At 42.2% G+C, this 13387-nt stretch overlaps 1 protein-coding gene across 1 annotated transcript in view; it reads right to left on the reverse strand.

Moving 5' to 3' along the window:
• The window catches only part of TRABD2B (TraB domain containing 2B), a 261787-nt gene that overhangs the window by 98963 nt on the left and 149437 nt on the right, over positions 1–13387 (reverse strand). Inside the window, exon 4 of the mRNA XM_053985205.1 lies at positions 4495–4669. Coding sequence (XP_053841180.1) covers positions 4495–4669 — 175 coding nt within the window. The remainder of the gene's footprint in view (positions 1–4494; positions 4670–13387) is intronic.

Here is a 13387-nt window from a genome sequence, read left to right on the forward strand (position 1 = left end):
CTCTCAGCTACAAAACTGACAGCTCTCATAAAAGAAAGAAAGAAAAAAATGCAAGTAAAACATCCTAAGGAAATTATCGTTCAAATTAACTGCAGACATAAATTTATCCATCTGTTATCATAAGTGTTACTTGAAAATTATTTGCCCATAAAAATGAAATAAGCCAGAGTGGTTTTTTTTCTTAAACATTGACTTCATGTGTATGGTCTTAGCTGCCAAAATATTAACTCTTTTTAACAGCCCGTGTGCTCTTGGCTGTGTGTCTCTTTTTTGACTGTAAATGGACCTTTATAAATTGTCTGTATAAATGATGTCTAAGGCACTTCACTGTTATTACAGATCAATAATTCCAAGTAAACCATCATGATTTTCAAAACACAGAACCCAAGTAAATGCCCAGATTTTACTTGGAAGTACTCTATTTAGCCACCATTATTCATTCAAAGGGAAAAGTTACCTTGTCCAATAAATGAAAAATGTCATTGAACTGCACAAACAATAACTGCTGTTTCATTCCTAGGGTACAGTTACTGTGCATACAGATATAGTGAGATTTTCACATTAACTCTGAATATGGTAAACACTGGCAGGAGTAGAACAAAGTCCACAGAACTGGGTACAGGGCTGGGTCTCTTTTACCCAAAGTCTGTATTTTTCTTGGAGAAGAGAAAGAAATGAAAGTAGAAATAAAAAATTGCTATCTTCACTTCTACATGTTTTATAAAGGAATAAATTAAAAGTCTGAATTACTTCAACGTATTTAAATAGTAAGTAACGTCATGGAAGATGGAAAAGGCAGAAATCTATTGAAAAGTCTATTTTTTTATTTTTAAGAATGACAGAAAACTGAAAAGTTCCTTTTAGAATTGTGTAAATTTTTTTGTTTAATACGTTTGACTGGAACAAAACCCCCCATCTTTCAACAGCATAAAAAAACTTTGTTTCACTTTATGAAAAACTGTTTTATCTCAGCTTGCTTGGATATTCAAGTGTCTGTCCCCTGCCCACTCCTTTGTCCCCAGGATTTGTATGTAGGATGTCTCACAGCCTCGTGCTGTTACAGGTCAGACTTTGACTCAGAACCAGCTCTCCTAGGATGCACCACAAGGTCTTTGCAGCACAGCTCTAAGTGGCACACAGTGAAACTTTTAGTGGGAATCCCAGTTTACAGGAGAGCAATGACACCCAAGCATCTGTGATTTTGACTGACATCTGCAAAAATGGACTTGCTTTTCCAGAAGAAAACAGAAAAATTTTGTTTTCCACAAATGCCTATTTTTTTACCAAAAAACCAGACACCGGCATCCTCCAGCTCAGTGGCACCAGGCTCCTGCACCACCAGGCTGCCAGGATATCATCATCTTGTTTTTCATTTGAAGCCATTCACTGGATTTGTTTGGGTTTCTTGTGATTTTTTTGGTTCTACAGTCATGGAGTAGGATTCACTTAGCCAAACCTGACTGCAATTTGCAAAGACACCTATGTGGTGCCTTCTGCCTTAGTCAAGCATGTTATACTAATTAATTATTAGATGCTGCAGAACTACCCATCCATGGCACTGGAATCTTACAATAAGCTGAGGATGATGTCCCAAGAGAGCAATGGTGCCTCAGTTGCTGCATGCAGCTGTGCAAAAGCCAGGTAAAACTTCACTACAGCAGCATCCACAAGGTACAGCTCCCTGCAGGGAGGCCACCAGAAGAACAAGCAGGGCTCTGCCTCAGGAGGGCTGTTTTCTGGGAGAGATCCTATTTCCCAGCCCCTTGGCTCCATTTATACCTGGGAGTAACAGGATACCTCTGAGTCCATATGAATCATCCTGCAGGGCTTGGGGCTCCCTCCTAGAGCAGCCCTGGTCTGTAAAACTGCATTTGTTGAAGTGTTTCCAAGGTGCTTTTCCCATAACAGGCTTATTTTCTTACTTAGGAAAATACTTATTTTCCCAATTTTATTTGGCGGCACAGTTTTATCCGATTCTTCCTTTCCCAGAAACTATGACAGGGATTATGAAATTTGGAAAACAATTCATAATACACATATATAATTAAATTACTATTCATTCATTAGTTCCAATACCCTCAGAATTAGGGGATTAATGCAGAGATCATGCTTGGCATAAAGGGCAATATCTTCTGAAGCACATTGTCCAGAATATGTTTTTTCAAATTATTTCCCCTTCATCATATCAGTCTCAGAGATGCAGAATCTTAAACTGCATTGCTCTGGGAGCAAATAAACTCCCACAGACTCTATCATACCTATCCTAACTGAAACTGCATTCCTAAAATTTTGCACTTCAGAATTCATGGGAATATGTGAAAGCCTCAACTTTCATCAAAAATATCCTTTACTTTTATAAAAGGTAAAACCAAACCCTCAAAGTTTTATAAAACAACTTGAATTCATGACCCAAGCACATACCAAAGAAACCCCCCAAAATAAAAGAACTAGATATAAGGATGCAAAATAAAAGATTTATCAGTAAAACCTACTCTTCAAATTCATGAATGCATGGGGGAAAAGAGGAAACAAAAATCCTTCAGGGGAAAAAAACCTGCATTTGAATCATAAGAGAACATGAACTTGCCTGCACTTTAGTCATATAAAAGTTTTGGCATTGAAAAAAATTAATATTCTTAGTGTTCACTGCATGAAGAAAAAAACACTCCAGAGAAGAAAGCAGGAATTAATTGTACTTAAAGCAGGGATAGCCTGCAGGGATGGTCCAGTTTGGTGAGAAAGGCCAAAAGGATGCTGGAACAAAGAACCCAAAACAAAAAGCTTTCCTCGGCATCTCCCGCATCCCAGTTTTCAATATAGCTGCCTGTGTGTGTCTGTTCTGTCCTGCCACGCTCAGTGCTGGGGAAACAAAACAACCCAGCAACAAAGGCAGTTTTCAACACCACCAGAAATGGGCCTAAAAGACAAAATGAGACTTGCTCTTTATGAGCCAGCTTTCCCAAGGGATGCTCCCTGGGAGTTTCAGGTAGGTGCCCTCTGATGGGGACAGGGAAAGAAAGCTCAAACCTCCCGTAAATTAGAAGTGCCTTTTTAAAGAATGTAACATGGAATTAGCATCCATTGGCTTGATTTCACCTCTGTTATTAGCACAAACAAACAGCTGCAGTGGGTTGGATCCATGACCCAGGTGTAGAGCACGACAAGTAGGCAGTGATGCCCAATTTATCCTCTCAGCTCCAATTATGTACTGGTTAAGGGATTTCCAAAACTGGAAACCATTATCTAAACCATCATGTTCGATAATCTCTGATAAACCTCACTCCTTGGGTTAGCCAGGCTGGTTTTTATAAATGCCTGTCCAATTATGAGCCATCATGATATATTTTCCTACTGTAAAAACAGTTAAGCAAAACTTCTTGGCCAGAAATATCAGCCAAGCCTGAGATTAAATAAGCTTGGGAAAATTCAGTCCGGATACACTCAAAAAATAAATACATCAAAATGCACGTGTCTCTGCTAAAACCCACAGTCTTTAATCAAAATTCCCACTGAAGTGAGTAGCAAAAGGTGAGTTGTTGCCAAAGTTCATAGCAAGAGCCATGGGATGAGAAGCAAAATTCTGTCAAAAATGAGAAATTGCCAAGGAGAGGGAGCAGGAGGAGCAGATTGGTGCTTGACACAGCAATCTCAGCCTGCCTTGAAGTCGAGGGAGCTCAAAGAGACACTTAAGCTGGTGCTCAGGATTCTGCTGAGCAGGGGCCTGAACGATTATTATTTATACTCTTATCACACAGAAATGTGAATTCCATTGGTCAAGGGAAAAGAAATAAAAAAAGGAGAAAGAGGACAGTAGCATGTACTGTCACAGGCTCACAGAAGCACTGCAGACATCTTTGTTCTGCAGACTTCAGGGAGAGCATTTAAACAGGAAGAGGAACACTTTGGATTTTTACTTAATGGTTTAAAATGCTGGTATTTAGCTACACACACAACTCATGCACTTGTGCAAAGTGCAGCCAGTCTGTACAGACACACCACCAAAGCAGCTCAGTTACCCATAGAGAAGGTTTAATTGCAGCAACCCCAGAAGGTTTGAAATCCTGGGCCAGCTTCTGGAGCCACACACACGTGCCTGTGCCACCAAAGGGCTTGTGTTCGGCCACTCACCGCCATCAGCACCTGGGCTTACAAATTCAAAGGCAACTAACCATCTTCTACACCTGTGGCCAAGTAGCCCACAGGTCTGGGAATGGAACAAACACAACAGCATGAAAAGTGCTTACAGCTTCACATTTCTACAGCCAGATGGAAAAAAAAAAGTAAGTGCAGCCTGTGTGCAGCCTGCCTGGACCTAGATGCACATCCTACAACAACTCACTCAATTTCAAAAGTGGGTCTGGACAAACAGAAATCTTTCTGCTTCAAAGGGAAGCCTCGTAAGAAATCTTCCCCAGGCCCAAAGACCTGAAGCATTCCAAACACTTTACTTCCAATCATGGTAACAAAGGAAAACAGAAAAAAATCATGCCATACCTGCTCCAAAGGCAAAGAAGAAGCTCTTGTCTCTGTTCTCCCTTAAAAGTGACATCACTCTTCTCCCCATCCTCTCATTCCTCTTGTAGATGAGCTCCTGTCTGAAGTAGCTGTCTATTTCCTGAGCTGTCACCTGCTCGTGGGGTGGGAGTGTTGTGTTGATGAAATTTGGCACCTGAAACAGAGAGAGAGGCCATAGCCCAGGCGGCACTGGTTAAGGAACACGCAAAACAATACATGTTTTAATCCAGGCTTCTTTAAGCCACCTGAGCACCACTATTACACAAAAAACCACTAGAGGATCAGAACCTGGGAGGTTGTTAAGAACTCTCAAAAAAAAACAAAAAAGAAAAGAAATTCCCAATTAAAGTGAAACTAGTATTTTACTACAGGAAACTTTAGTTAATTTTGATTTTTCTTTGTCCCTTTGTGAAAATGTAGTTTCAGATGTTACATTTGGGTGAGTTACTTGGACCTTTATTCTATGCATGTTCAAAAAAAAAATCATTGGCTGTTTAATACCAAATTCCTGTGATCTGTTCTCAGCTGAGGTCGCCGTGAACTAAGTAAGGACAGTAAGATTTGGCTTGTATATGTGGCTTTTTAAGAACCTAACAGTTTAAAAAGAGGAAAGGATGGCAAATGCAGACACAGGAAGATGCACACAGGGTAAACCCCCTTATCCTTACATGCTATTAGGTCTCACCAGAGAAGACCATGCATTACAACACATAAATCCCTGGAATATTCCTGATGTATCCGAGGAAGGGAGTTCCACAAGAACTGCTCTTTCAGTCCCTGCTTTTGTGAGGAGAGATGTTCACAGGCACAGCAGAAAGGCTGAAAGCCCAAGGACTTGGGTCAGGGCAGCAGACCCAGGAATGAGCCAAGATCCAATGGACAGATAAGCCAAAAGTCTCTGATTATTAGGAAAACAACTTATTTTGAAACAGTGAAAGTCCCAGGTCTAGCACAAGGGTTTGGGAGCCCACGTGCCCTGCAGAGAGAAGAGCTGTGAGAGGGCAGTGTTTGATGGCTGCTAACAGAACCCAAGCACATTCTGGTGATTTTCTGTCCCTCACCACTGGAAAGCAGCTTAAACTGCAAACCCCAGGTTCAGATTTCTGAGTCCCTAGGTACATGTAAAGCTGCCAGGATTTCCAGTGTTAATCTGAGTCGGTGGTAATGACATTGCATGCACAGCCCATGAGGGGAACATCTCTCACTCACTGTGCTGAAACACTTGGTGCAGTGGCTCTGTTACTTGGGTTAACTTCATCTCTGGTTTTCTACTGTACAAAATTCCTGTACTCATTTTCTAAAAATTGCCTTTAGATTTTGTTTTTCAGCTTACCTCTTCCCGTTCCACTTGGTCACATGGTTTTATCACAACAATTTTTGTCTCTTCCCACCCTCTTTGCTTATACTGCTTCTCCAAAAGTTTTCAGCAAGTCTTAGGGAGAAAAACAGATTTCCATCTTCCCAGTGACTCTCCTTAAAGCTTTTTTATTGCAGCCCCATCTGCATCACTCCTAATATATGTGAGGGACCAAGCAGCAGAGATTTCTCACCATGCATCATGCTGGATGAGTCTATCCCTCACTCTGGATTCACACTAAAGACTGCTCCCAGTTGAGTGAGACAGAAAAGAGGACCACATCTTCTGAACCAGGGGATCCCAAGGGGATTGAGATAATACTCCATGTGAGAGACCCTGCCCCAGCCTATTGGGTCTCACAGACCAGCTGGACCTTTGATTTTCCAAACTGCTTCTCAACCTGCTTTGCCAAACCACCGTGCTCCTCACAGCATGTCATTCTTTAAGGGTTCAGTCACATTACCCTGAGTCATTTCTTCCTCCAGGCTTTCCAGCATGGCTTGGCATCACCAGTGTAACCTGTGAACTCCTCAGAGCATGCATGTACTTTGCACCTTGTTCTCAGTTTAGCCCTGAGCCAGCACTCAACAAGTAATAAGTCCCATTAAGTCAGACCTATTGGAGACACCAGTTTCCTGTGAAAGCCCAAGGAAGTTACCTCTGTGTCTGGCAAAAATACGTGTTTGTCTCAAAGGGATGGAGGAGCAGACTGACGGTGTCAAAGAGATAAAATGCTGCTGGCTACAGCAGCAAAGGACATAGTGGCTTCCATTCCTGGTGAAAAACAGGGAGAGATTTATACTGTAGGAATCAAGTCTGAGGAATGAGCAGCCATTTTACACTTGCAGTAACCTCTGTAATGCAAAGCTGCAAATCAATTGGTGCTTGGAGATATCACAAACCTTTGCATCTCCTCTACACTGGGGCTCTCAGGCAGGAGTCAATGAAGCTTTTAGGCACTTAAGTGAAAGGTGACACTTTCTGGAAGAATCTAAAGGTTCAACACCCACATAAGAGAAGTCTCTTCTTCCCTGGTTGAAGAGGAAGTGAAGGCTGGGACCTGGTTTTGAATCACTTGAGACGCTTTGGGGAAAGCAAGGTAAAGCCTTGCTTGTGAGCACAACCTGCTCCTACACAAAGCAGGAGCAGCAATGCTGGGGGACCAAGCATTGTGCATCCCATTGGTGATGGAGATAGCCAAAAAGCAGATGTTGTACAAGATCTTTGCCAAGAAGGGAAGCACCCTTCACCTCCTAGTGCAACTCCATCACTTGCAATCCTAAATCCACATTTAACCTATAGTTTGTTCCTTCTCTTTATCCTAGAACACAGTACACAAAACAGAGCCATTTACTTGCCTTTTTCTCCCCCTTCCCTATTTTTCCCCCTTCCCTTTTTTCCTTCTCTTCTGTGGGAAAAAGTTAGCCAATGGCAGAGAGATAAACTTAAAACCAAGGACTGGGTTTTGTCAATCTTTCTTTTGCTTGCCCAAGGAACAAGACAAAGGAAGGCATCACCTAGAGAGGCACAGCATCAGCTACAGGTCCTGCTGCACTGTGTGCATTCCTGCATTTCTGATGCCTGGCAAAAATAAATTCTGCAGGTGTGTTTCAGTGTGTGTGTGGCAGGGGACAGAAGATAAATGACTGCAGTGAGTATGCCCCTACACAGTAGTGCAACCACACTCTGAGCTGTGACACTTGCCCCATTAATCACCTCCGCTCCTCCCTGTGTCCAGGTCCTTTCCACAGTCAGTGACACACACCATGCCTGGCTTCAGGGAGACAGCTGCTCCTGTTGATTTAAGAAACCCTTAAACCAGACAGGGATCAGGAAGTCAAGAAACAGTCACACGCAATTAGGAAACTCTTAACTGGAGCCAGAATTTAAGTTTGGGGTTTTTTTTTGGAAAAGAGAAGACCTGTTATTTTTAAAGGATGGGCTAAATATGCACCAAAAGGATGCATCATCCCCCTTCTACTTTTATTTTGTTTTCATTCTGTGAAAAAATTAACGTTTTAATGATATGAATCTGTTGGTTTTGACCTGAGAGTGAATGGATGAGACTTTTGCTGTGCCCCTGGTGAGTGACTAAGCTAAAAATATCTGAATATTGCTACCAGTATTTAAATGTACAATGTTGATGTTGAAAAATCCAAACTTCTAATTTTGCTGTTCACCTAAGAGTGTAACAGCTGGATCAGCAGAAAAATGCATCACCTGGAGTGTGCTCACTTCTAGTGGTTACACATGACAAGAGATAAATAGATTCTTTACATCCAGTCTCTGCAAGGTGTGCAGTTTTCTGAGAACCCAACCAACTCATATTTATATATAATTCTAGTGGAAACTCAATAATGTGTCTCACTGAGGCGTTCAAAATAAAGAATATTTTGATTTTTTTTAATAAGGTAGCATTCCTCCTTTTTTCTATTCCCATTTCCTTTAGGTTACAGCTTTCCTACAGACAGTACAGATGGACCACAAACTCAGTCATTAGGTACACCCTGCATGTCTCAGTTAAACTTTTAAGGTTAAAGAAAGGGACTATGAGAATAAAAAAGAAATCCCAGCTTTGCAAAAATTTCTTCCCCTTCCCACTGTCTGTGTAGTTATACTTGAGTCAGTATCCCTGATGGAATATATGCGTGGATAAAGCCCTGTACACACGTCTGAGCTCACAGTGCTGCGGGATGTGGGCCATAATTCTTCACCTTTGAAGTCAGTGGGAGCTTTAGGGAGAAGAAAGAGGAAGGATTGTGGAGTGGTTATGACACTACCCTGAAAAAATGGTTCTGCTCCCATGGGTGATACAAATCTCTTACATGATCACAAGCATGTCATTTGGGTTTAAACCTTCAAAGGAAACTCAGCACTTAACCTCCACTAAGTGTCTTTGAAGCATTTGGCTTTTTTCCTCCTGTGTCTCAAAAGTCCATCTGTAAAACGGGGACAGCAAGACTTTCTACCTTGATGTTACATACAAGGCACTGGCTCAGTCTGGCTCTGGAGGGACCCAAAGGAAGATCCAAAGTCCAACATGATGCTCAGCAGTAACCTCTCTTCACATTAATTTCCACAGAGGCTTGGATTCTGCTGCAATCATTAGCATAAGAGCTAACAAGATACTTTAGCTTAGAAAAATGCATCAGCCATAACTCAAGATCAATGCTATGCTTTCAGCTTTGTCTGTAGAGACAGAGAGAAAGAAAAGACAGAAAAAAAAAAAAAAGAAAAGCAAAATATATTGGTGTGGAGTATTTTATCACATTTAGGGCTTACTGCCAAAGTTCAGCTGAAAATTCATGGACACAGGACTACATTAAAAATCCATTTTTTAAATTTACTATTTTTTAATATTTGGACAAATATTCTGGGCAGAGGCACAATGCCAAAGTTGTGAACATCTATCTGCAAATAATTTTTTTTGGACACACATAAGCACCATCATCTTTGATTACATTTTTTTTCCTACTTTGGATTTATTGGCTACAGTGGAACTGCTCTAGACTCAGTCCAGTATCAAATCACTATCATATGTGGAATAACAGTGTTATCATTCCTACTCCTATGCACTACATTTCCCAGTCCTCTGATAACCTTGTTTAGCCTCGTTCTGTTCCAGTGATGAGAGTGTATTTCTGGAATGTGCATTCAAATGCTAATATTATGTCAATCAAAAAAACAATATTACCAACAATGGTATAAAGAGCTGTGTGCCTTTCCTCACCTGCTTGTGGGCAGAGGTGATCTTCAACCATAATTCTACTTGCAGATGGAGAAGAGGAAGTTGAGAAAGGGAAATGGGACGCCAGCCCCTGCCATGAAACACACAGTGATCCTAAAACCTCTTCAGCAATTATCTTCCTGTATCTTGGTCAATCCTCTAGGCTTTTGAGACTCCTCTCTCCCACTGTCTTAATCAGAAGATGACTCAAGGATTTCCAGCCTCATCTCCTGAGAAATATCCAAACTCCAGACTCCTGCATGTACAGCATCATCACCGACAGTTGCAGGGGCATCTCTTAATAAAACAAATGCCTTATTTCCTTATTTCTCCTTCTCTCCCCAGAGGGTTCACAGCTAAATAGAGAAAACAGAAGGCAGCACACCCAGGGTCAAAGGGACAGCTATGGCAAGACAAGGAGCTGGCCATCAGCTTCCAGAGTTCCAGTCCAGCACCTCAATACAAACCCCATCCATCCCTCCCTGACAAGACAGCTCCGCCTCCACACTCGTAATCCTTATCTCCAGTTGTGAGCAGGGAGTTGTTCCCAGCTACATTAATTTTTTTAAAACACGATAAAGATTGGGTTCTCTTTATTAGTCTTCTGGTTTATGAGCTTTATGTGGGCAGAGGCCAGAAGACAAGTAAGGGATCCAGCTTTGAAGGATTTTCCCTGCACCATGCAGGTCAGGAACCTTTATACAGTTGACAGCACTATGAAAGATAAGGATCTCATGAGCTGACAGGCGGCTTATGGGGGCTGCCAGGGAGCCAGAACAGCATCCCAACACCCACTGGCTCCTCCAGCAAACCGAACGGCCCTAAATTCACACCAGCCCTTCCTGGGTCACAGGCTGACATCTGAGATCTAGTTATCATTCCTTTATGAAGGGAGGACACCCTCCTGTTAACCAGCCTTGACAAGGCATTGTGGCTTTTACTGCAGGGCTGCAAAATATACTGCTCTGGACTTGGAAGACACCTGTTTTCCTCTGATTTATGGACCCTTCTGGCATCTGGGAGAACAATATCCTCTTACTGCAGCCTCTGATAGGAAGGATTGAAATAGTGCAAAGTGAATGGGCTGTGAGAACAAGTATCTCCACAAGGAGGACGTGGCTGCCACAAAAGCAAAAGATGCTGCCAACTCAAATGGTTTTCCTCCAGCACTCCCAAGCTTCCTTCATGAGGGAGACCAGCAATGGCCAAGGAGGGAGTGTCAGGTTAAACTGATTTAATCCAAAGCCCAAAGTTGGCAGCTGCCAAGAAGATAAGCTTCCAGCTTGTTATGGAAAACGGAAACCAGGAAGGAACAGTCTCCAGTTTGAGCATGTGATTAACCCATTATGACTTTCTCTTAAGCACTAAAATTTAAAGTAATATATTAGAAGTCTGAGTGGACTGTAAAAGGAGTATTTCATGTTTGAAGTAAAGTTCAGTTCCATCTTTTCTTTCCCTTTTCCAGAGTTGGAGAGGGGGAAAAGGCAAAAATACTTTTTGCTTGAAGGGAAGTGAGGAACACAAGCAAGAACATTTCGTGGGACCAACTCTGGGGAGCCACTTCTGGCCATGAGCTAATCCCTGCCCACCTCCCAGCAGTGCTCATGGTCCATAGATGTTGCAGTTATATCACATTTTGGGTTAGTGAGATTTCTGTAACTGGCCTCTCTGATTTAAAGCTAGTGGGATACCCCTCAGCACGCCATGGTATCTTGAGTGTGAAAATAGAGGTCTTTGAGTTTCAAAGTGGCTACCTCAGATCTAGGGGCCACTGGAGCATCGAAACTTGTAATTGCAGGAAAATTACAAATATGAGAAGATGTGGAGGGGAAGAACAGGCTGAATTCCGGTGAAGTCTCTATAGACAGTGAACGATACTTTTAAAAACCAGCTCTGCAGGTGACAAAAAAGCTGTAGGAGTCATTGCTGGCCTGAGTGCAAAGCTGCCTGCAGGCAGGGTGGGCTGCAGCCCTTGGACACCCCTGTATCTGCAGTTTTAGCCCTTGCTGCATCTGCATGGACACCCTCCCTGGGAGCACCAAACCCATCTTCTTCCAGGTGGCACCTGGCCAAACAACAGCTGTGTGTCCTGCCTAGTTTTACCTCCTCTGTCCATTTGGGCCAAAAGAAACCATGTTAAAAAAAAAAAAAAAAAAAAAAAAAAGGCCACAAGGATGGGCTGTGCATCTCGCACACTCACAGCTTGGGGGGGTGATATTTCTATCCCTGTTAAAAAAGACTTTCAACAAATCCCTGAGAAGTCATGACCTCCATGTATGTTTTCTATTTGTTTTTCCACACCAGTTAAATAGCTGCTTTCCAAGCACTTGGGAAAAAAAAGGAAAAGAAGAAGCAAGCAACATCAACCCCTCCTCCAAGGCCTCCCTCCCCACCCCAACCCCGTCCCTGCTCCCCCTTGGTCGCGATGCCAAAATATGCAGCCGGCCTCTCTATCTGAATGAATGTTTTGATTAAAGAAGTCTTAACAAAACAGAGTCAGAACAATGATCCCGGCCCCCTTTCTGCAAGCTTCACCCAGCTCTGTGGAGTATATTTAGGACCAGATTACAGGGACCTGCTCATTAATTGACTAAGGATGACAAGCCTGCAGTGTATGCAAATAAAGGTTTGGGGGTTTCGGAGGGGAGGGTAAATCTTAACAACCTAATGATACTCCTGCCACACTTAAAACCCTTTTAATGTTGGGATTTTTTTGAGGCTAGCTTTCATGAGCTTGCAAACATATGGAAAAGTTCAAGTTTTTCTATTTCCCTTCCAAATGCTTTCTTTTCTTTGACAAAGAATATTTTTTTTTCTGTTCAGACACTAAAACCATCACCTATTATATTGCCATGACACCCAAGGAAAGACACTGATCAAAGAGCAAAGCAGAGCAATAAAGTGAAAAAATGGGGCCAGAAGGTTTGGGTTTGGGGTTGCTTTATTAAAGAACTGCAATTCTTCTTCCAAAAGTATTTTTCATTTTGTCTTCTTTTACACAGTGGGAAAACAGTTGGTTAGTAGAGGGTACACACTCAGGTTTGTCGTGAATATGTATTGTTCAGGGCTCTTCAATAAGTTTCTTTCCATCCCTGTTTAGTGAGATTCCAGGAAAAGTTCTAATGTGTATGTGAAATTTGCAATATTATTTTAACCTGAGGGAAGTCTGATCCAAAATATATGATTTGTGCCATATCACATAACTTAGCAAGGAGCAGAAATCTGGTTCATAACACCACAGCAGCTGGGCTGGACATGGGACCTCTGGAGCTGACCCTCAAGGGAGTGCACTGCAGAGGTGACTCTGCCTTCCTGTTTGGTCCTAGAGAAAGTCCAGGCTTCTCCCAGTCCAACCAGCTTTCTAGTTATGCTGGCATCTGAAACAAACTGGATTATAGCCCTTGAACTGATTTTAACTTTCTTTAAGATGGGGTTACTTGAGAGGTCTAGTACCAGATGAAAAGATGGAGAACATCTCCAAGAAAGCCTTTAGAAGTGGAACAAGGACCAGTGAGGAGAAAAATAAGGAATAATTCAGATTAAGATACCTCTGAAATGGATTTCTTTGCATCCAAGCTGGTAGAACTCTACAAGTCTTTGGGTTTAGAAGATCTAGGTCTGAAGTCACCATCAGAGAGCTCAACCAGTTTACACTGGAGATACTGAATCTATGGCATTCACCATTTGGTAATGCACACCAACAGTGTCAGGTGAGGAAATGTTGTGTCCAGGGTACCCAAGAACATGGTCTGTTCAATAATGTCTTAACATTAATCCTGCCAAGGCCT

The sequence above is a fragment of the Vidua macroura genome, chromosome 9 (genome assembly GCF_024509145.1).
Source record: "Vidua macroura isolate BioBank_ID:100142 chromosome 9, ASM2450914v1, whole genome shotgun sequence".
NCBI classification, from domain to species: Eukaryota; Metazoa; Chordata; class Aves; order Passeriformes; family Viduidae; genus Vidua; species Vidua macroura.